This window comes from Onychomys torridus, chromosome 5 (assembly GCF_903995425.1).
Source record: "Onychomys torridus chromosome 5, mOncTor1.1, whole genome shotgun sequence".
Lineage (NCBI taxonomy): Eukaryota > Metazoa > Chordata > Mammalia > Rodentia > Cricetidae > Onychomys > Onychomys torridus.
The window spans coordinates 54,524,554-54,548,981 of NC_050447.1; the positions used below are offsets into that span (position 1 = coordinate 54,524,554).

The 24,428-nt window shown below is 38.1% G+C and overlaps 1 protein-coding gene across 6 annotated transcripts in view; it reads left to right on the forward strand.

Annotated features, from left to right (window-relative positions):
* Hecw1 (HECT, C2 and WW domain containing E3 ubiquitin protein ligase 1) overlaps positions 1–24,428 on the forward strand; it is a 272,667-nt gene that overhangs the window by 176,648 nt on the left and 71,591 nt on the right. For 3 of the 6 annotated variants that reach the window (XM_036187474.1, XM_036187473.1, XM_036187475.1), the window contains 5 exons: positions 2,909–3,051; positions 6,546–6,646; positions 8,138–9,487; positions 13,737–13,838; positions 18,767–18,917. In XM_036187474.1, the coding sequence (XP_036043367.1) occupies positions 2,909–3,051; positions 6,546–6,646; positions 8,138–9,487; positions 13,737–13,838; positions 18,767–18,917 (1,847 nt within the window). The remainder of the gene's footprint in view (positions 1–2,908; positions 3,052–6,545; positions 6,647–8,137; positions 9,488–13,736; positions 13,839–18,766; positions 18,918–24,428) is intronic. The other 3 variants (XM_036187477.1, XM_036187478.1, XM_036187479.1) reach the window with 3 other exon arrangements.

Genomic DNA, 24,428 nt, shown 5'->3' on the forward strand with positions numbered 1-24,428 from the left:
GGATTCTGATATTTTTTCATGACTGGCTGCCATAAATTAACATTTTTTAATTCTTTCTTTTATTTTTTGAGATTATAGTATAATCAGCCATTTCCCCCTTCCCTTTTCTCCCCTCCAAACCCTCCAATATTGCAACAGACAGAGATATTACAGAAAACCACAACTGATCAGAATGCTGATTTGTGGAGTCCAGTCCCAACTCATCCATCTACAATACTATTCCCAGTCCTGAGGCTCGAGGATCATTTCAGAAGAGAGGGTAGGGAGAGCCAGAGGAAAAGAGAGTTTGCTGTGAGATTTTTTTCTCACAGCAGTTTCAGAAGCTATACCTGTAAGTCTCACCAACATGACTGCCTGAAGATGAGCTGGTCAAGGACAACAACAGACATATTAGTGTAGATAGAGGAGATCCCCTCCTTTTTTAAGGCAGTTAGAATTGTTTACATTAAGTTGTTTATAACTGACTAGTGTTTTGTTGGGTTGTGCTGGTCGAATTGCAAAGCTTATAGTTTGTGTTTGTGTTAGAGATAGAATTTCTGATAAATCAGGACCATTTGTATTTTGGTTATTTGGTTATCACCATTTGGCTTTGGGGTATTTATAATCTGTGATGCCCACTTTTGGTTTTTTTGTTTTGTTTTGTTTTGTTTATTCAACAGTACTTAGGACTCAGAGTCTCCCAAATGATCATGAGCCACATGAATGATTGATGGCTTCCTTAAGCTCTTCAGTCTTGTCATATCTCTTCATCTAAGCAGGGAGTCTTATAAGATTCTACCCGCTTTGGCAAGTCAATTGGTAGCATCATTTTTTTAGGGTTGTTGGGTTTTGTTTGTTCATTTGTTTTTTGGCTTTGGGGGGGTTTGTTTTGTTTTGTTTTGCATTTTGGGTTTTGGGTTTTTTGCCATGTTTTTAGATTTATGGTCGCAGCTTTCCTGTCCCATATAGAAGACACCTTAAAATCTTTCCAGCTCCTTTTCAGCAATGTTCCCTGTGCTTTATATGTAAGTGCTGTGTTGTAGAGAACCAATTGGGCCAGCATACCCCATCAGTTGTTGTCTGCATTTTGACCAGTTGAGGATTTCTGCAATGGTCTCTGTCTGCTGCACAGAGAAGCTTCTTTGATGAGTTCTGAGAGGCACACTTACAGTATTTAAGATGCAACTAGAGGATATACTGGTTTAATAAAGCGGCAATAGTAGGTTCTCTTCTAGGTGCCACCACCTCACCAGCTACTAGTAGTTAGCTAATTTTCAGTTCCAGAATGAATTCCTTCCTAATGAGAGGAAGGGTCTTACATTCAGTTAGGTGGCTGCCGTTGGTTACTACCAGGATATAAGTGCTACTACTACTATACTTTTGGAACAGCTTTTCGTTCAAGTTATTTTTATGGTTCATTGATGTTACAGCTGGGTAGAACTACCAATTGCATTTTTTCCTTTGGTAATTTACATAGCTTCTGATACTATGAGAGCTAACCCTCAGGGAGGAAGCATCCAGGTCAGTTCCATCTGGATTCTTCCAAGTCTTGTGTCTGATATATGTGATATCTTCAGGCTGCTAAGAGCAATGCAGTAGCCTGTATTGTTTGGGTGGGGTCTTCTGGATTCCCTTGACTAATAACTCAAATGAAGATTTCCCATACCTGGTATTGGTGCTTTTATTATGCAGTTTGTGAGTTTTGGGTAGAGTATTATCACCCCAAGTGGTGTAGCTTCAATTAAACTATTACATATATAAATATTACATATGTATAGAAAAAGTATTATACTAACAAATATAATTGCCTATATTATATTATATATGTATATTAAAGAATGCACTATATATACTATTATAGTGTGTGTGTGTGTGTGTGTGTGTGTGTGTGTGTGTGTGTGTATGTATTAAAGATAGGCCATGAAGTGAAAAGGAACTGGGGAGGCACTGGAAGAGTTGGTGAGAGGAGAGATGACAAATGATGTTGATATAGAATTCATATATGAAATTCTCAAAAAGTAAAATAAAAGTTAAATACATGTAATTTTAAGTAAAAATAAAGTATAGGATTCTTATGTCTCTTTCAAGCATCTGTCCTCTCTCTCCTTAATCTCCTTCTGTGTTGCTCCCCAACCAAGGCAAGTCTCTCTCACTAGCCTTTCCCACTTCTACTGGTAATTTAATCAAATGTATGAGGTCCTGATACATGATTTTTGTTCAACTTGTGCTGATTTGATTTGAATATCAAAGATTAACTCTACTTTTATCTAATCAAAATTTGATCTTATACAACTCCACACATGTACCCAGTACATATTGACTCCTCTTAATCCCTACCCTCTCTTATCTGCCTACCATCCATGTCCAACCTCTTTCCTCCTCACAAATCTCTCCACTTTCATGCCTGTTGATTTGGGGCGAGGAATGTTGTCATTGCTGTTACCCACTGGGTTTAACAAGGGCCATTGTCATGACCATGGGAGATGTCCATTGGAACATGGTGTGATCATCAGGGGATATACAAGAGAAAACAAGAACCCTCCTTCTCTCCGAATCTACCAATAGCCAAAGTTCTGCAGTAAAGGGTATAATCCCATAAGTCCCTCCCACTTCCATGACTGATTGTTGATACGTTGGCCTAATGAAGGTAACCACTATTGTTGTAAAGGTAATGATTTTCATAATTATATCAAGTCTAAAGAACAGTATTTCACAGCCTTTTGTCCTACCTTCCAACTCTTACATACTTCTCACTCCTTTTTCTTCAATGTTCTGAGCTTTTTTAATATCTAAGGGAAAATAGAATTGTCTTCCCTCATTTATTAGTGAACAGGTCTGTCAGCATTACTAAGGCCAAGGCACAGGGACTGGGAACTGACAAGCCCTGGAACTTCTCACTTAGTTAATATGATATGGTTTCTCCTTGCAGCATTTCAGTTTCGTGTCTTTGCCAACTGATGTGCTGGAAATTGAAGTGAAGGACAAGTTTGCCAAGAGCCGTCCCATCATCAAGCGTTTCTTGGGAAAGCTGTCAATGCCTGTTCAGAGGCTGCTGGAGAGACACGCCATAGGGTAAACTGTGACTGGGGTGGCTGTGCTTCCACTTGTAGGCCGCCTCCAGGAAGGCTTGTAAGCTCCATTAGGAAGTCTTATGGAAAGACAAACTAAGATGGTTTCCAGTTCCTGGGCTTCTCCCATCAATATCATTTCCTGAACCATGATATTCAATTTGATCATTCCCCTTTTTACTCATATATAGTTTTTATAATACATATTAAAGAGTACAGAAAGTCATAAGACAATATTGAAAAAATACACATTTTCCTGTATAAATAGAAATTTGAAGTTTGCCTTTGCTATGGAAAGTATTTCATTCCTTCACCTGTCTTGTATATAGGATTTAACCACACACTGTGTTTCCATACCCAGATGAAATGTTATATTTCTTGGGTAAAATTTCTCAAAATATGCTATATACAGGAAATTCTAGATGAAAATTTGAAAGCACATAGTCTCAGGGAATGACAGCAATTATGTTGGTTACAGAAGTCAATTATGTATAAGAATATACACTTTTGTGTTTTAAATATTTTCCACTCATATTCATTCATAGTTTTTATTAAAATGAACTATGATCAGATCATCTTTTTGTATTATGTGTATTTCCTTAGCTAACAGCACTGCATTTGGAAATATTAGCATAGGACTTTGGCTATAAGCATATCATTAGTATGATATGACTCAGAGTAATATCAAAGGAATGAAAAATATCAGACTTTTTGGGTGATTTAATTTCAAGTTCTCTGGAGATTTGTTTAGTATCTGACAGCATGTGTGTAGCTGTGTGCTCATAAGGATGCCATTAATTCTCAAACCAAAGGAAGCTGACATAATTGGAGCTACTACCCCATGCCAGACTATGTTCCCACTGCTGTTTATGTTTGTGAAAACTGAATACCCAAGACCCTGGTGCAAACTGCCTAACATTATCACTGGCACATAGAAGGAACTTAGAAGGGAATGGTGTTCCTTGAGACTTTTTTTTTTTTAATTTGGTTCTCATAACACTTCTACAACTTAAGCATTATTGCTTCTCCACATAAGAAAGTGAGACCTGTGAGGGATAAGTCAAGGTTAAACACATTTGCTTCTCTCCAAAGACCAAGTACAACCTCTCCCCAAGAGAGGCTTCCTGCAACAGATTGTCTAGTTTGTTATCGCCATGCATTACACTCCTCTCCTACCCTCACAATGCTAATGCTCTGCCGGGGGTGGGGCAAGAGGACAAAAAGGGGGTTGGCAAGATGTCTGGTACTCTAGGGGTAAGCACACTTCTGCCTAACAGATATTCAGTTACATCCTGCTGGCTGAATTCTCTGGCTCATTACAGCAGCAAAGAGGACTCACTCACTTTCCTATACCAAGTACATTTTTTGGTATTGACATGAAGTGCCAGCCTTTCACTGTGGAAGAATGTATACCCAGGTAGGGGAAAAAAAAAAAAAACAATTGAGGTAGAAGAGGGTCTCCCCTAACCTGAGCAAGGTTAGTTTGATTTTCCTAGTGTTCTTTCATCTTGAAGGAAAGGACAGCAGAGATGAGTACAAGCAACAATAAGACTTGGTGGGATTACACCCCACTACCTCTGATGGGATGACACACTTACCCTATTGGGTTTGGAAGTTTCCCAACTTCTACCCTTCAACTTCCTCCTGCCACTCCACCTCCTCTTCCAAGGACTGCAGCATCCATCATCTGTAGGGACCACTTCTGTAATACTGATCATTATGGATATGCTCAACATAAGTAGGAACAAATTACTGGGCTATGGCCATGAAGCAGCAATCATTTGACTTGAGCCATGGTACAACCCCAGAGTACACACACACACACACACACACACACACCACACTATTTCCAGTCCTCTCTTCTTTCCTTAAACTATAGAAATTTCAATTGTCTTTTGGCCTCTAAACTCAACTCTAATCTCAATTTGGGAATGTCACTGACTACCTAGGTCATTATTTGCTGGTTTTTCCTTATTCTCCAGCCAATTGTAAGCTGTTAAAGGCAGGTTCTGTGAGGTACATATAGACTTCAGCCTATAGGATACAAAGGTCAACTTCAGTGTTTTTACATGGCAGGAGCTCAAAAACTACTTGGTTTCTGAGTGGTTGAAAGCGAAGAAAGGAAATCTTAGAAAGTGGGTGCAAAATGTAGTAAACTTAATTACCATGTCATATATGATCATCTTTAGTTCTCACTTCAATTAAGTTTTAGATTCAGAAAGTATTTCTTATGATCATAGTGGACATACTTAAAAATATTAACCAATATCCCCCTTCCTAAATTGACAGAACTTTCTTGTTAATCCAATTATATCTCCACTAATATTTTAATTCTGACATAATAATGAATTCTGACAATAAACACTATGCCATGCTTTACTGAGAAAAATATTAAATTAATACATCATTGGACTATTTAATTTGTTTCATAATATCAGTTTTTTATAAGGAAACTTTTAATACTGACAGCCAATGACTTGTGTTTTTATTTGAGTATCATAAATGAATTAGTGGAGTGAATATAGAGTCAACAATTGGCTATGGAATGTACCTTTGTTCATTCCTGGATCTCCCAAGGAAGCACTTTCCCTAATATGGCCAAGATAGTCAGAAACTGCTTTGTAAAAACTGTATTGCCTGTGAAAATATATCATTACAACTTCAAATTGATTCTTCCCTGGATAGATTATTTTTAGTAAATTAAAAAGGTGCTTTGAATGGGTATGGCACCAGAATCCAGAATAGTCAATAAGTGTCTCTACACTTGTGCATCTAGAAATCAAGGTCAGTGAACATATCTTGTTTTTGCTCCATCCTGTAGCTTTCCATAGCTCAGCACAGGCTTTCCAGTCACTATCATGACATCTATTTTTATACATTACATATATTCCTCCCAACATATTTTGATACATCCATTGCCAGGGGCATATTTGGAAATGACAATGTCCACGGGAAGATCAAGCAAAGACATTTACAATTTTTGTCCCTTCGCCTTCTAAATAACACATATTATCAGACTTAGTCTGTGAAGGGAGTAATAGTTTAAGATTTACAGATCACACAGTCTCTGTCGAAGCTGTTCAACACTTCCACTGTAGCAGAAAATACCCATAGGCAATGTGTAAGTTCACGAGTGTTGATGGACACTTAAATTAGAATTTCACATAATTCACTTTTCTCTAAGAGTTTCCCCCCCCAAATATTTAAAAACAAAGCTCATGGCCATACCAGAATTAAAAAAAAAAAAAAACATGACAACTAAATATGAGCTTTAGTTTCCTGACCCTTGAGTTAGAATATTTGATAAGAATTTCCTTGTACTTGACCCAACATATGTACCTTAAGGTAGTAGCATATGTCCCCAGAGAGACATTCACTTCCTGTTATAGTGGTTTCTCTGCGCTTGCCTGTCCCACCAGCTGGTGTAGAAAGCACACTGTGTAATATGTAGCAGCATAGTTCATTACAAAATCTGTGATGGTGCTTATTTCCTTCTAGGGATAGGGTGGTCAGCTACACACTTGGCCGCAGGCTTCCAACTGATCATGTGAGTGGACAGCTGCAATTCCGATTTGAGATCACATCCTCCATCCATGCAGGTACTTTCAACCTGATCTTCATGTCATGTTCAAGGCTAGTGTTCTAGTGCGGTTCTTTTCTCTAAAACACAAATAACCATAGTTATCTTCTAGTGTGTTACAGGCTTTGTAGTTCTCTCATCTCCATCTGAGTCCCAGAAGCCAGTGACCTATTTTAAAAGCCAGGTTTGCTAGCTCATTGGTTAAAAGGTTCCTCTTAACCTCCATCACCCAAAGATAAATGGTTGCACAGTAGAATAAAGGTCAACAATGTGATACAAACTGTGTCTTATTATTTTACTGCCAGAACCTCACGTAGGAGATGCTCAAAAGCTGTTTAATCACTCTACACATGAGTGAATGAATGAATGAATGGATGGATGGATGGATGGATGGATGGATGGATGATGGATGTGAAGCATCCCTCTCTACCTAATAACTAGTTATATATTGGCTATGAGCTGACGAATGATGTATTATTGAAGAGCTACAATACAGTGACTTTTGACAATATTGCAGGGAATATGACAATTATAAACAGAAATTTTCAGAACCATCTTGTATTCAGTTTTCCATACCAAACCATATTTCCAAACAATAATGATGAGATGATTCCTCATTATTCTCCTTTTGCTCTTTTCCACACACCCATACTAAATGTAAACCATGCTGAGAAATGTTAAGTCATCTTGAACCAAATATATGAGTTGCTATTAAAGCTAATGAAGCCTCTGAGAATTTAGAGACTGAGGTTTATTGCCACCCAGTCACCAAGCCCCAGTATACAACTAGGCTGTAAGAAGACACTTGTTTGATCCTGTCACACTCAGCCTTTTGCTGTTCTAAGACTGACCCTTCAGTGTGTGCAGAAAGAGCTTTATGCTTTAGCAGAGAGATAATTTTCTTCAAATAAGGAATTGCACTAATACATTTGAAGTGGAATGCCAATCTGATCTATTTCCAGCCAAGTAAGGTAAAGTTAAAGAGTATTTGCTTCTCCTTGGAAGGTGATGTGGTTGGAAACCTGAGATGACTATGAACACAACCCAACCCTTGTCTTCTCTGTTGCAGTTGAAGAGCTTGACTTAGCTATTCTATCATCTTTCAGGATGGTCCATGGGAAATGTTTTAAACAAGTGCAATTAACTTGCATAGGGTTGTTAAGGAATTATAAACACTACTGCCATCCTCATCTCTGAATGTCACTGTATGTAACAAACATTGTTGATCTCTGAAATGGGGTAAAGCTAAGTTTGGGACATTAAAAAAAAATTCTTAGCAGTCCCTTGAAAGATAATTTTAAAATAGTAGCCTTGCTGAAAGTGTCATTAACATAAAGAGCATCCATTACAGAATTTTCTAGTAGCAATCTAGAGAATGAGAAGCCCTCATCCACTAATCTCTAGTATCTTATATTAGCAATCCTTTGCCATGTTTTACATGTGCCTACACAGAACACTAGCTCCCATGGCTCTTCTGGAAAGAATAACATAGTTTTCTTCTTGCCAACAGATGATGAAGAGATCTCTCTGAGTGCTGAGCCTGAGTCAGCAGAAATACAGGATAGTGTCATGAACAGTGTGGTAGAAAGCAGCAATGGGGAACCTCCTGGAGATGTTCCAGAATACTCCAAGAACTTGAAGCCAGAGTTGCCAAGTGAAGAGCATGGAGTGAACAGCTCAGGAAACCAAAACCAGGAGCATGCCAGGCCAGTTGAGGAAGCCGCAGGTACTGTGGAGGCTGGAGATGGTGGCGATTTCTCTGAAGAACCCAAAGAGGCTGAAGAGATTCCAGACCCGGAGCAACATGACACCCAGCCCACTCTGAGTGCAGAAGAAGTAGCAGAGGAACTTCACCTGGATGAGGATTTGCCACCACCGCTGTTGCCAGAAGACTGTGCAGCTCTAGGTAGCCAGGTAGAAGAGGAAACAGTGCCAGAAAATGGAGCCAGAGAGGAAGAGATGCAAGAGAAGGGCCCAGATGAGGAGGAGGAGGAAGAAGAAGAGGATGTTTCTGCCCTGGAGCAAAGAGAGCCTGGACTGCAGCTGAGGGCCTCGGTGAAAAAAAAAAGCAGACCATGTTCCTTACCTGTATCTGAGCTTGAGACAGTGATTGCATCTGCCTGTGGAGACCCTGAGACCCCAAGGACACACTATATCCGAATCCATACCCTGCTGCACAGCATGCCCTCGGCTCAGAGAGGGAGCACCACAGAGGAGGAGGATGGCTTGGAGGAGGAAACAACCCTAAAGGAGTCCTCTGAAAAAGATGGGCTCAGCGAGGTGGACACAATAGCTGTGGACCCGCAGACCATGGAAGATGGCGAGAATGAGGGGGCTACTCTATGCATGGCACCCTCTGACGGCTCTGGGGGCCACGTCTCCAGTTTGTCCAAAAGTACTGGTGCTGGCCAGGATGGTGATGTACACCCCAGCACTGGGAGTGAGAGTGACTCCAGCCCCCAGCAAGGAGCAGACCACAGTTGCGAGGGCTGTGATGCCTCATGCTGCAGCCCCTCGTGCTATAGCACCTCATGCTACAGCAGCTCCTGCTACAGCAGCTCCTGCTACAGCAGCTCCTGCTACAATGGCAACAACCGGTTTGCCAGCCACACACGCTTTTCCTCTGTGGACAGCGCCAAGATCTCCGAGAGCACCGTCTTCTCTTCGCAAGAGGACGAGGAGGAAGAAAACAGCGCGTTTGAGTCGGTCCCTGACTCAGTGCAAAGCCCAGAGCTAGATCCCGAGTCTACAAATGGGGCTGGGCCTTGGCAGGATGAACTGGCTGGCCCTGCTGGGAATGCAGCAAGAACTGCTGAAGGTCTGGAGTCCCCCATGGCAGGTCCCAGCAATAGGAGAGAAGGTTAGGCTGCAAACCAGATCAGTGAGAATAGGACCCCCAGGATACTAAGACACGAGTCTCCCCCAGTGGAGGTGGAGGGACCAGTCTCAAAGGGCTAGTCTGGATGCACCTATTCATGCTGTTGTCTATGTGTGTGAATTTCTGGCACAACCTGTCTCAAATTCACACCAAGAAATACAGCTAGTAGGATGTGAGTGGCTACCTACCTGTATGTGTGCTTCTTTTTGTTTTGACTCATGACCAGAGCTAGTTGGTACAAGTTAGCTTCCTGGTTTTATAGTAACCCCAGGGGTAAAACTAGTATCAAATGACATAAACATTAAATGATGGCAGATAGGCGTTATCATCAGCATTAGATAGCAAATATATTGACTTCCTAAAACACACTGAAGATCAGTGATAGATATGAGTAATCACTGAAGAACATGGATTCTTCCCCCTGCACATTCTGATAGCTCTGGGGACCACTCCTCCAGTTTGTCCAAAAGCACTGGCATTGGCCAGCAAGGCAATGCACACTGTACGTGGATAGACGACATGTCTTTTTCTTCTTTCTGACAGCCCAATTCCTGTTATAAGAGTTGATTTTGTTTTGTTTTGTTGGGCTATTTTAGCTACTGGAAAGGAAGAACAGCATTATTAACCAGAGTCTCTTGGGTCTGAGCCCAGGTCCTGACATCCCTACCAATTGAAGTCCCACTAACTAAAGATACCAGGAGTAGTGAAAAGCAGAAAAAGAAGGTTGTCACATTGGAAAAGAGGACTAAACGGTTCAGTGGTACACATTAGGCCCATGTTTAGGGCCTTGACAGAGGTTTGAGTTTAGAGTTATGCATAACTAAGTAGTTTATGCTAAGGGTTAGTCCCACCCATCATCATTGTCTGGCTTTCTCCCTCATCGTAACTGTCTCCTGGTTCTCCCTGAAGGAAGGTCTGACAAGTTGTGGGACTGTCTGAAATCTGCCAGACACAGGCTCTCTCTCAGGCTAGCAACAGGCCTCAGCCTCTTCCTTTTAACATGTAATTCCTAAAGAAATTCCAATTTCTTGGGCCCATTGTTTCAGGTCCATTAGTCAGATTGAGGGCTATAAGTATCTTTCTGGAATATCTTCATTTCTGCCAGCCCAGTTACAATGCAAATACATAAAATCTCATGTTTCAAATAAGATTCTAATCCAAAGGCTGCCTCCTTTGGTTTTAAAATGAATTGCTCATTCCACATAAATCCAAACTGACACCTATTAAACTAGTATTCCTCACCTAAGTTATGTTTTTTTTTCCTTCTATAAATTTTTTACTTAAAACTCAATTTTAAATAGTTATCAAAAAAACTGCAGATAAGTGAAAGGAGCAGAGTTTCATGGTCATGAGTTCAGGTCCTAGAGGCAAATCCATCATGCCACTTCCTCACAAAATACCTAATTGCTCTGTATCTCCACCTCCTTGTGCGCCAATAGGTATAATTATAGCACTGACCTCAGGGAAGAGTTAAATGAGATGGAGCAATGAGGCATTCTGCCCTCTGTCCTAGTGAGAGTTCTTTCAGGCAGATAGCAAGAAAGTTAGTTATTTATGTTACACAAGTAAAAGCACGCTTTGACTCTACCCTTACCATATTAGCCAAGGAAACTTCCATACAATTAAATAATCATCACTTTGCTTCAAATGGTATTCTGGTAGCTTATGTTGACACAAATACATAGCTTCCAATTCAAAGAGTGTAAGAATTAGTTTATTCTGGAGCCAAATATAAGTGACCATGGCTTAAGAACACAGCTTTAGGTTAGCTTAAATTCCAGGTTCCAAAGCAGTTGCATGAAGTTTCTGTAGAAACAAAATGAAGATAGCCACAAATAATGACACTTTTAAAATGTGTTAGTGGAAACAGTGAGTAGGTGGTTCAGCAGAGTGGAGAAACCTCAGCTGTAGACCTTAGATGCTGTGTGATGTACAGCCCTTTGACTGGTGGAAAACTAGAGTTTTATCCAGTTTATTCATTCTAAAAAGTGTTTTTTTTCATCAATATGGATATTAGGCTTTGTCTATTAGTGACAAGACATTAGATCTAATGCAGAATGGGGGTAAAGAATGGCTACTTAGTAGGTGTACAATATCCCAAGATGAATTGTAATTCAGTGTTGGGCCTGTAACATTCCACCATTTCCACATCACTGAAATTCTAAATAGTCAATAGTCTTTGCAGACACAGATTCCTTACAGGAAGTCTCTTTCACACCCATCTCTTCTACAGTTTGGCCATGTTGGTTATAATAAGAATAAATCTAAAGACTCTCTCTTATTTTTAGTTGAGAAGTATTATTTCTTCTTGAATATTCTAAACACTTTGTCTGAAGCCAAGGCAATTGTGTGAGGCTCTAGGTACAGAACAGAGTCGCTTGCTTGTTTTAGTCAGCCGTCATGAGTCAGTCACACCGTTGCAGTTTCTTGGGGTTCACAAGGAGGTAGGGTGTGCTTTCGCCAAGCAATAGTACTATATTTCCACAAATTTGGAGAAGTGACTACCATGTTTGGTTGACTTCATTACAATGAAGTGAGGGTTTTTTTAGGAAACAAAATGTAAAGGACAGCAGCTGATGATGAACAGCTGTACCATTGTTTTCCTTTCCAAATTTCTAACCCTAAATACCTCTGAAAACAAATGTCCACTTAAACAGAGAAACTGTATTTGAAATGGCCACTTGTCCACAGTGAGTGGTGTGTAGACATGAGGAGTGCCTTCCTTAATTTCTACTAGTACCTCCACAGAACTAAAGGATTTTAGTCATGGGGAGGATGCTCAGAAAAAAAAATGTATTTTTAATATTAAGAATGGCTTTTTGTTCTGAGTACCTCTTTATTTTTCATTGTCAGTTATCACTTGAAATTAAACTACTGAACGAAGCCCACCTAATGTCTTTCTACTAATTTATTTTCCATATACTCTATAGAACTATAGTGGGAAAAATCATATTTCCATGTGTGAATGTCCTGGGAAATGTTCTCTATTTGAGATCCCTCAAAGATCTTGACCATTGCTTCTTACTTTCTCTCCATCTTTGACCCAAGGTTAATAGAATACATACTATCTGCAGTAGTCCTGAAAGGAAAAAGAAAGAAAAGATGTCTTTTTGTCTTCTGATTAGTAGGGTGTCGGCAAGGTATGAGGCAGGAGGAAAGCAGTATAGAATTGGATGGGGGCTGTCTGTGTTTTGGGCCCTTTGAGTCATTTAGTACTGTTTACATGGTCAATCTGCACACCTCAGTAGACTTTGAAACAGAAACACTATTCCAGAATTTTGTTTGGTTAATCATAAGTCTGTACTGACAGAAGTACAAGCAATATATATAATAACATGAGACATTAAATCTATAGATATGTTTATTTCTATAATTTCTCTGTATGTCTTCTTTTTTCTTCTGTCTATCCCACTTCTCTCTTTCAAATTTTCTTATATCCATCTTCTTGCCTTTTATCTACTGCCTTTGTCTATTGTCCATTCTTCTTTCTAAAGCACTTTGGCTTTTCTAACTCCTCCTCCACATAATCTGGAATAACCATGACTTCCCATGACATGTTTCGCTGCCCATCTCATCTTCTAATTTCCATTTGTAGGAATTTACATTCTTGGACTACCAGTTCCTCGGTCCATCTTGGAAAAGCACTATCTTAGAGTTTCAGTCTCCCTCTAAGTCTGAAAAAAAAAAAAAAACAGTCTTTTAATAGTCTTCTGTTGTTTTAATTATAAGACCCTCATATCCATATGATAAGGTGTGTTTCCCATAATTCAACAAAGCTTTTGCGAGACCTTGTACATACTTCACTCCCTTCAAACAAGCCTGTCTCCTTTACTGGACTAAAATGAGGCTCTTTAGGTTTTCCCTTGGGTCCCTTTCTGGTGTCACCTTCTGACATGACAGCTGAAGTGGTTACAAAAACAGACTCTGAATCCACAGATTGGTCTATGTGGCATAGATTGAAAGTCAAAACATATTTGGATTTTCCTTTTTCTCCTATTTTACCTCTCTGTCTTCCTCTTCTTTCTACTCTTCTTTCCCCCTGCTCTTCTTCCTTCTCTTCCTTTGCCTTAATAATTTCTGTCATGATTGACATGGTTATAGTAAACTGACACATAAACTAGATTGCCCATTTTATTTGTTGTTTCTTATGGTGATCTTTGTTTTACAGTCATGTTTTTTTATAACATTGCCATAGCAATGAATATGAATGTCTTGACTATCTTGTTCATAGGTGAATGTCCTATACTCCATAATTCCCAGCCAATAAGCCAGCTTCCTTCCTTGAGGCCTGAACATCATCACTACCCAACAATCGATGAGCCTCTTCCACCAAGTAAGCTTTAGTTTTCAAATCTATGACTTAACTCTTCTCACCGAGTCTGAACAGGTCAGTGTGAACTCATATGCAAGCATCCAAAACTCTTTCCAAGTTCCATACTTATCACTGCTACTAAACACCAATATATACTTACTATAACCAGGTTTCTTAACAAGCTATTTCAACATATGGTATTAAAGTGGCAACCAGATGTTGTTAATGTCCCTAAGATTTTGAAGGAGAAGAAAAAAATAGGTAACATTTCTTTATAAGACCTGACTAGTCTTTGTTTGTGACCTTTCAGTCCCAAATTTACCATTTTAAAATTTTCAGTTGAAAATAGAAGTCTATTTTTCTCCAGTGAATCCAGTATCCAGAAGTGTCTCCATAGAATACAACATCAACCCATAGTGTTTTTTAAAAAAAAAACTGTACTTTCCCAAAAAACACACATCAAAGGATTAAAAACTCCAAATGTCTGTAGTTACTAGACATTTACAGGAAAACTATTATTTTTAGGATAGAATTCAGTAATATTTTGTCCTAGTAACTGTCCAATATTAATAATTCTTTAGCTAGTTATTTGAGCTTAGGAAATTAATTTAATCTCTAAAATAATATATTTTATTTTTTGTGAGAATAAAAACTTTAATGTCCCCATCTGCTAAATTCTGAGCTTGGACTAGGGAGTCTGTACGTACCATTCAGGCTTTACCTGTACCTCTCTACTCAAAATATTTAGAAGGAAATGAACTGCTGAATTTTTCAAACTCATTTAATATAACATGTGTTCATGAATTCTGGAACTTCTCTGTTTGAGTTCAGGATTTTTCCACACAAAGATAACCTTTAATATTGGATAAATTATTATAAATGAAAAATTATTCCCAAAATTCACATTTTTACATGAGCTTGCATTGGGCAGATGTATTTTTAAAAAGAGAAATGTTTATTTAGGAGTTCATCCATTCTTGGTAACATATTGTATTTTACATGAGTACTACTTTTCTCCCTATTCAGTCATTTGTTAACAGTGAGGAATTTACAAATGTCTTTAATATATACCCTAGCTTAAAGCATCACCACATTTGTTTCTCTGAGGCCAAACCAAACATTACGGTTTTTTTAACTTTTTGCTTGATTTCTTTCTTCATTTATATACTGATTTATGATCTTACTTAAGAAAACAGTAAAACCCCATCATATTTCATATATGCTTATTTGAAAAATCTATACATAACATGTTATTTCCAAAACAAGCCTCTTTCATACACACACACACACACACACACACACACACACACACACACACATGCACATAAATCCTATCTACACATGTATAAATAGCCTGATCTACAATCCATGCAATAGCATAACTAGTTATAGAGGCATTAAATATAATTTGACATATAATCACCTCAAAATAACTACCTAATATAAGCCACTCTCAATAATTAAAATAGAATCTAAATAGGTTTTAATTTTTTATCCATAAAGCAATGAAAAATATTAGAAAATTTGCTAATGAACTTTGACAACGGGATTTTGTTAGGCAATCTCAAATAGGACATGAATGGCTTCATTACTAATAGTCATTCATTCCTCAATCATTTGCTGAACACTGTGTAATTGGTGCTTTTTTAGGTAAGCAGAATGGACAATGATTCCTCATGCTAATCTGGGAAGTAGATGATAAACAATAAAATAATACATAGGAGACTACTTTTAACTGGTGATAAATGCAATGAAAAACTTAAATAGATAGAGATAAGGAGTCGTTTCATGTGTAGTAGACAACTGATTTGCAATTTTAGATCCAGAAGTCTAAGCAAGCTTCACTAAGAGGGTAATAATGGATGAGAGAGCAGAACTACTCGAAATAATGCTGAGGGAAAGTTTTACAGGCAGGGGGAGTAGTCATAGCAGCTGCCGAGCTCTAAGTGGAGGCATGATGATGGGCTCCAAGAATAAAGCCAATGAGTGCATCTGAAGCCACCAAGGAAGAGAGAAAGTGGCAGATAATATGGTCAAGGGAAACAACACAAAGCAATCACCTGGGGCTTTGGAGACTGCTGCAGGGGTTCTCAACCTTCCTAATGCTGTAGCCCTCTAATACAGTTCCTCAGGCTGTGGTGGCCCTCAACCATAACATTTTCATTGCTGCTTCATAACTGTAATTTTGCTACTTTTATCAATCATAACATAAATATTTTTGGAGATAAAGGTTTGCCAAAAAGGTCACAACCCCCTGGTTGAGAACCACTGCAGAGGTGTGGCTTTTACCCTGAATGAATGGGACACACCACAGCATTTTCAGCAGGGAAGTGATATTTCTAGCCTGTATTTTGAAAAACTTTTCCCTGGTTGTTGTGCAGGGAATAAAATGAAGAGGAAGAATAGAAGTCTATGAGATACAATATGAGGTTATTGTAGTGGCAAAAATAAAAACATTGGTGATTTGGATCAGGGCGGCAGCAACAGAATTGTTAATATATCTAAACATATATTTTGAAGACAATTTTGATGACATATTGAGTATGGAAATGAGAGGAAAATAAGAATTAAGAACAACTCATTTTTAACCTTGACTGATGGAAAAAAATCTTTTGTAGAAGAGGTGGAATGGGAATGATCTGAAGCTTACCTTGATCATATTATAGTTGAGATATCATTAAGTAGTGGTGGCAAGAAGGCAATTAGATATATATTTATAAAGTTCAAGAAAAATATATATGTAGGGTATTGCATTTATTAAAATATTTAAATACACAGTCCAACAATGAAGACAATACATTTTTAAGTTCTTAATAAAACATAATTAGGTATTCAATAATTCATTCTATCCTAGATGACTCCACCTGACCCACACTACTGTAACTTTCCCTAATGTAGGATAGATACTGTTTTCAGGGGTCTATGTAAATTCTTGCCATCACAGTGCTTAATTTAATAATGCTACAGCCTGAAGATCCATTCAAAATAATGGATAAGATATGTGATAAAAATGGTTTTTGTAAGATATGTGGAAATAAATTATTTACAAAGTAACCCAGAAAACATACTCAAATGCAGCTAATTATTTAATGCATATTTGTAAAAATATAAAAATTAACACTATGTGTTTTAGATACTTAATGTATTAATAAACGAATGAACTTAGGGTTTTAAATTATTTTTCTAATAGTTGACATCTGAATTATCTAATAGCCTATTTTAGGGAAATCCTCCTAGAATATATTTCTGTAATTCAACTACATTTTTTTCCTTCCATTTGCCGTATACATTATATTTTGGATTTTCTGGCATTTGGATTTTCATTGGGCATTGACAATTCTCTAGGTTAGACATACAAAATTATGTTTCTGAACAGATATGCCATTCACATATAAAACCATAAGAATGCCAAATTTATCTTCCATTTAAAACTTGAGAGTCATTATATCATTGCCTAAGTCATGAGTTTTCAAGATGACTATTAATATTGGATCCACTCCTGAAACTGTCTTTTCTCACTTAAAAGACCAAATGTTTTTCCTCTCTTTGCAATTATGTTTCCTATTTGTCTTAGCATGCTTAGTTTCACTTTAGTGTTTTCAACATGACACCACATTTTTATATGTGGACTACAGAAGTTTACCCATCACTGTACATCATTGCTCTTATACGCCTAGTTCAGATACAGATGAAACACATTTAGCACTCGGATTCAAGACATTTATTCATGGATTTTAACCCACTTCAGCTTACATGTGCATCACCTAATCATCTATGCTTCTGCCTTGACTCCTTCTACTATTTGTAATGGTTACTTAGCAACGAAGTTTTTATAGCTATATTTAAAATATATATGAACATATACATACATATATGTATGTAACAACAATTAATGATAAAAAGGGGTCATAGGCCGGGCGGTGGTGGCACACGCCTTTAATCCCAGCACTCGGGAGGCAGAGCCAGATGGATCTCTGTGAGTTCGAGGCCAACCTGGGCTATCACATGAGCTCCAGAAAAGGTGCAAAGCTACACAGAGAAACCCTGTCTCGAAGAAAAAGGGGGGGGGGGGGGGGGGTCATAAATTAGCAAGGAGGGATAAATGAGAGAAAGGAAAAGAATAAGGGAAATGATGTAATTATAATCTCAAACATTTTTAAAAAGCGTAATTTTAAAAGGTTTTTATCTTTTCATCTTTTGCTTATTTTTAAATGCATTTTTAATTAAAAAAATAATTGCATCCCTTTCTCCTTCCCTTTCCCCCCTCCAGTTGGATGCTTGTTATTGTCCTATTGATCTGTTTTGGTTAGGTTAGCCAGCCATAGGTAGGTTCAATATATACTGTAAACTTACATTTGATCACGTAGATATTTTGAATCAGTAGTTATCAAATTCTTCCATTCACCCCCTTAAAAGAAACTGCAATTGCTTGAACATGCTCAGTTTAGAAAGAAGCTTTCTGAAACTGCACATCCTGCATTTCAGAACTAAGTTAGAGAGGGGTTTAGATGCACGATACATTGCATCTGCCCCCAGCCACTTCCTCCTGTTAGACTGAGGAAAGAACAGATTATCCAGCATCACACCAATGCTTCCTGTGGGGGTTTGTCCAAACTTCTGCAACTGTTTCTTGAATAACCAGCAAGATTTTTATAGCAGTAAGCAAATTTTCTTTTGACAGTATTAAATTTGAGCATACTTCATAGTCAAGGAACCACAATTATCATGGCAAAGTAGAGTCTGAGTATATCAGCTCCTTTCTGGGAAGCTGATTCCAAGCTCGTGTCTAGCAGTCATGGCGAGTGCTAGAAGACAAGAGAGGTGGGGTGTGGTCTTCATAATGAGCCGCTGGAGAAGTCTATCTTCAGAAGACCTGGAAGTGGAATGTGTCCACGTGGGTTGACAAGTAGTCTGTACTTGACTTTTCTTGTCCTTTTATTAAACATTAGACTGGGAAGCTCGAATTGACAGCCATGGACGGGTCTTTTATGTGGACCATGTAAATCGTACAACCACCTGGCAGCGACCAACAGTGGCACCTACCCCAGATGGAATGATCAGGTCCGGGTCTATCCACCAGATGGAGCAACTTAACAGAAGGTTGGTGACCAGTGTGGAACAAGACCCTATAAGCCTTGGTTAGATAAAAATGGCAAGACATCTCTCTTCTGCTTTCCTGCTCACTGTAAGGAAGCTGAATGAAATTAGTTATGTAAGAAATTTGTTCCTGGTAAGTATGTGGAAGGCCAGGTTTCGAAGTTAGTGACAGGAAGCATGTTAAGCTTGAGTGACATTTAAATATAGGATTCCTCTAAATGTCTTACTGGTACAAACAAAAAATAAGAAATTCTTTAACTATGACCTTAACCCCAAAGATGTGATGATTTCCACAAACTCTCCAAAAATTATGTGTAAAATTACATCAGTGAGCACATTTTTGGAAGACTAGTTTTCATCATAAGAGTTCCCCAAATACAGAACTAAAAGTAGTTAACATTCCAAGGAAAGTTTCCACAAAAATAAAAATCACGCATGCAGAAAAATTGCCTCATAAATCACTATAGACCTTGCCCTTGCCTATCATCACTGTACACCATCACTATAGACCTTGCCCTTGTCTATCATCACTGTACACCCATCATCACTGTAGACTTTGCCCTTGTCTGTCATCACTGTACACCATCACTGTAGACTTTGCCCTTGTCTGTCATCACTGTACACCCATCATCACTGTAGACTTTGCCCTTGTCTGTCATCACTGTACACCATCACTGTAGACTTTGCCCTTGTCTGTCATCACTGTACACCCATCATCACTGTAGACTTTGCCCTTGTCTGTCTCACTGTACACCATCACTGTGACTTTGCCCTTGTCTATCATCACTGTACACCCATCATCACTGTAGACTTTGCCCTTGTCTGTCATCACTGTACACCATCACTGTAGACTTTGCCCTTGTCTGTCATCACTGTACACCCATCATCACTGTAGACTTTGCCCTTGTCTGTCATCACTGTACACCATCACTGTGGACTTTGCCCTTGTCTGTCATCACTGTACACCATCACTGTAGACTTTGCCCTTGTCTGTCATCACTGTACACCCATCATCACTGTAGACTTTGCCCTTGTCTATCATCACTGTACACCCATCATCACTGTAGACTTTGCCCTTGTCTGTCATCACTGTACACCATCACTGTGGACTTTGCCCTTGTCTGTCATCACTGTACACCATCACTGTAGACTTTGCCCTTGTCTGTCATCACTGTACACCATCACTGTGGACTTTGCCCTTGTCTGTCATCACTGTACACCATCACTGTAGACTTTGCCCTTGTCTGTCATCACTGTACACCATCACTGTGGACTTTGCCCTTGTCTGTCATCACTGTGCACTCATCACTGTAGAATTGTCCCTCTTCTCATAATCACTGCACACCATCACTGTAGACTTTGCCCTTGTCTGTCATCACTGTACACCCATCATCACTGTAGACTTTGCCCTTGTCTATCATCACTGTACACCCATCATCACTGTAGACTTTGCCCTTGTCTGTCATCACTGTACACCATCACTGTGACTTTGCCCTTGTCTGTCATCACTGTACACCATCACTGTAGACTTTGCCCTTGTCTGTCATCACTGTACACCATCACTGTGGACTTTGCCCTTGTCTGTCATCACTGTACACCATCACTGTAGACTTTGCCCTTGTCTGTCATCACTGTACACCATCACTGTGGACTTTGCCCTTGTCTGTCATCACTGTGCACTCATCACTGTAGAATTGTCCCTCTTCTCATAATCACTGCACACCATCACTGTAGACTTTGCCCTTGTCTGTCATCACTGTACACCATCACTGTAGACTTTGCCCTTGTCTGTCATCACTGTACACCATCACTGTGGACTTATCATCATTGTGCACCCATAAACAGTAGTTCTTCAACAGTCTTTATTCCTGAAAAATAAATGCTTATAATATTTCTGAAATGGCCTATGGTGGCTTACTTGTGTAATTCCAGCTATGTGGAATGCTGAGGTGGGGGGATCTCAAGTTCAAGGCCAGATTGAACAATATATCAAGACCTTTTAAGAAACAGAAATTCTTCCAGAATCATTTTGATTAGAAACTATGCCTTCACTCTTGAACTTGCACAGATACTATTTGGGTGTGGGTTGCAACAATGGGTGCTGTGTCCCTCATGCTTCAGGCCAGCAACATCTCTATCTTCTTATTCTTTGAAGACAGAGTGAGCAATGGCTTTGGGATACTTTTTGTTATTAGAAGTGCAAGCCTCAGTCCTACTTCAGTTGAAATTGCATCTACATCCTATCTCGTTTATTTTTCAAGTGCTAAATTAAAGAAAAAGTTAAGGGAGACTGAAAAGGATAGAAACCTAGGTTGAGGATATTTATTGATAGAAAAGCCTTTAAGACTTAACTGTATCTGCCTATTAAGTAGGCTTTTTAACCTGTTAAAAATACATAGAGCACATGTGATATGAAAGTTGAAGGGGGAATACTTGAAGTGGAAGAGTTTAATTAAAAATGGGTGCAGAGAGATGAGGGAAAGTTAGGGTTGGGAAAGTCACCTACAGATAAGAATGCATGAGGATATCATAAGGAAGCTTGATACTTTGTAGGCTAATTAAAAAATAAAATCAAGGAACTGGAAAGATATCCTGGTAATTAGAAATACTTCTTGCTCTTCTAGAGAACCCAAGTTTATTTCCTAGTACCTATGTCCGGTGGCTCACAATCATGTATAACTCCAGCTTTGGGAAATCTGACACCCTCTGTGGCTTTGGTGGGCACCTGTATATATGTGACATACACTCACACAGATATATACACAGGCACACACAGGCACACACATATACACACATGAAACTAAGAAAATAAATCTTCCAGATGAATGAATGAATGAATAAATAGATAAATAAATAGATAGATAGATAAATAAGTAAGTAAGTGGAGAGATAGCTCTGTCATTAAAGTGCATAATCACCAGGACTTGCATCCAGATGACTATATGAGCTCTCCAGAATACAAATAAAACCTAGATATGGCAGCATACTCATGTAATCCCAGATCAGGGGAGCCCAAATCAGTAGGTCACTAGGTTTGTTGGACAGATAGTCTAGATGAATTGGTGAGTTCCAGCTTCCTTGAGAAATCCTGTCTCAAAACACAGAGAGCCATCAAGGAACACCACCTGATGTCAACCTCTGGGTAATAAACACATGTACACACATTCACAGTCTCACACTTACACACATTTAATTGATTAATTAAAATGAATTCTGAGTATACTTTAGATGAATGTCGCCAGAACATTCTTTTATCACTTGAGTATTTAGAAGACATTTGCCTTCCATTTTTCTATCAGTACCTGAATGTCTAAGTCATGAATAAGGACCATAAAGGATTTTCAGCCACAGCATATTTCTCTGCAGTTATTCCCAAAGGAACAAACCATATTGCAAGGAATTACCATGACCTAGTTTTATTAGACATAAATGCATACAGCCTTTCTCTGCTGTAAGTCATCTTACAGGGAGAAAGTAGCATCTGAAGCAATGTGCTGAAATTGCTTAGCTAACCAAAAGTGTCATCAAGCTACATGTGTAAGAGGTGCTGTTTGAACATCAAATAATAAGCAAAGCACAAGAAATCAAACCAACAAAACAATGTATTTTAAAAAACCAAAATAAACATAAAAATCAGTATACATTTGTGATGATCAGATTGTACTAAACAAAATTCAGTCCATATCTATCTGCAGCAGACAGGAGCCCTTCAGTGGAGCTGCACACACTGGGAGAGACAGCCAGGGACCATGATGAACTGCATTTGAATTTGGACAGATAAAGAAAAAGTAATTTTGCAATTTGAGAAAGTGTTAGTTTCTTGTGGAAAAGCCTCTTTACAGAAGTTCATGTTTTTAGACACTTGTCTTTCCCGTTATTTTAAAGTATTTAAAGGCTTCTCTGATTTGGAAGTAGGCAGCCACAAAAAGTGGACTAAAAGTATACTCACTTGTGATCATGCCTAGGTAATTTTTTTTGATAACTTCCATTTACTTAGAAAAATCTACAAGGCTCACTATCTCACTGAAAAATGGAAATATGTATTAGCATTGTGAGGAGGAGTCTTCCTTGACTATCCACTACATGAATGTGAAGATCAAAAGACATTCCCTGAGAAATGCAGTCAAAAGTTGTACAACCAAAAATTGCCTAGAACTCAATACAAGGTTATTTCTGAGTTAATTCCTAAAGTTGGAGACTGTCTAGCACTAATTAACTCTATTTTCATATACACATGCACACACACACACATATACATATATATGAGAAGGAAAAAAATCACCATGCATTTTCATTTTAAATATCAACTAAAACTTATATTTAATTAATTTTAATTTTATTAATTAAAAATAATTTATTATTAAATAATTAATTATTAATGTTAAGAGAGATTTAAATTTAAATAGAAAAAACTCTATTTATATTACCCCAAAGTTTAAACTTTTAAAGAAATTTATTCAATTTTTATTTCAATATATATCATGATTCTTATATAGTTATGACAAAATGCCAATATAATTTTATGTTCATTTTTTCTTATATGTATGATAAGGGCTTTATATCACTGCCATGTTTTCAGACTAACATTTAGATCCTTGTAAATATTCTGAGTGGCTATAATTTAGTACACATAACTTCTTATGTTATTGAATATTTGTTTATTGTTTTATCATGATTTTTTATTTGAAGAGCAATGCCATTTTAAATATTAAGATTATCTTATATTAGAGTATTTCTTTGTAATTCTATTCCCAAAATACCCACAGGAAATAAACAGTTTGGGTATTTTTTATTGATGCCTAATGTTTTTTAACAATATGGCTTTATAGATTTTACTATGCCCAAAATAGTTTTACTTCTGTCTCATTGTCTGGTCCGTTTTGGCTGATTTAGGAGATATTTCCATATTTCTGGCATTTGGGGATGACATACAATTCACTTCTGAGAGGATCAACTATTTATCATAACCTTTTCTTGAAGAATTTTAACTAATTCCCATATGAAATTTTTGTTCTACAGCTTTGATTGTTTATTTGTTTGTTTGGACTGGCATGGTTTGGTTTGGGAAGGTTTTTTTCTATTTTGTGTATGCATGTATTTGCATGCATGAATGTGTAATTAAAAACTGTATATTTCAGCTGACTTTACTACAGATTTCCATGAGCCTTTTATATATTTTTAGATCCAAACAAAACCAATGCAGGAGTACATTAAAGATCATTCCTGATGAGATTTAAAAAAAAAAAAAAAAAAAGAGGTTTGCTGAGCCTATGGCTTCTGTGGTCTGGGCTTCTGCAGGCGTTCTGGGTTCCATCACAAACTATCACCTATGCTATACTCAGTCCCCTAAGAGGAGAAGACTTTGATTCCTTAGATTCTACATCTTAAAGAGAGAGTGGGAGAACATATGGCTCTAAAAAGATTGTTTAGCCATTGGAGGAAATTGTGAGTGCCGTATCCATTAGGTAATTGTCCAATAGCGACTTCTGCAGTCTTTGGCAATGCTCTGATCCC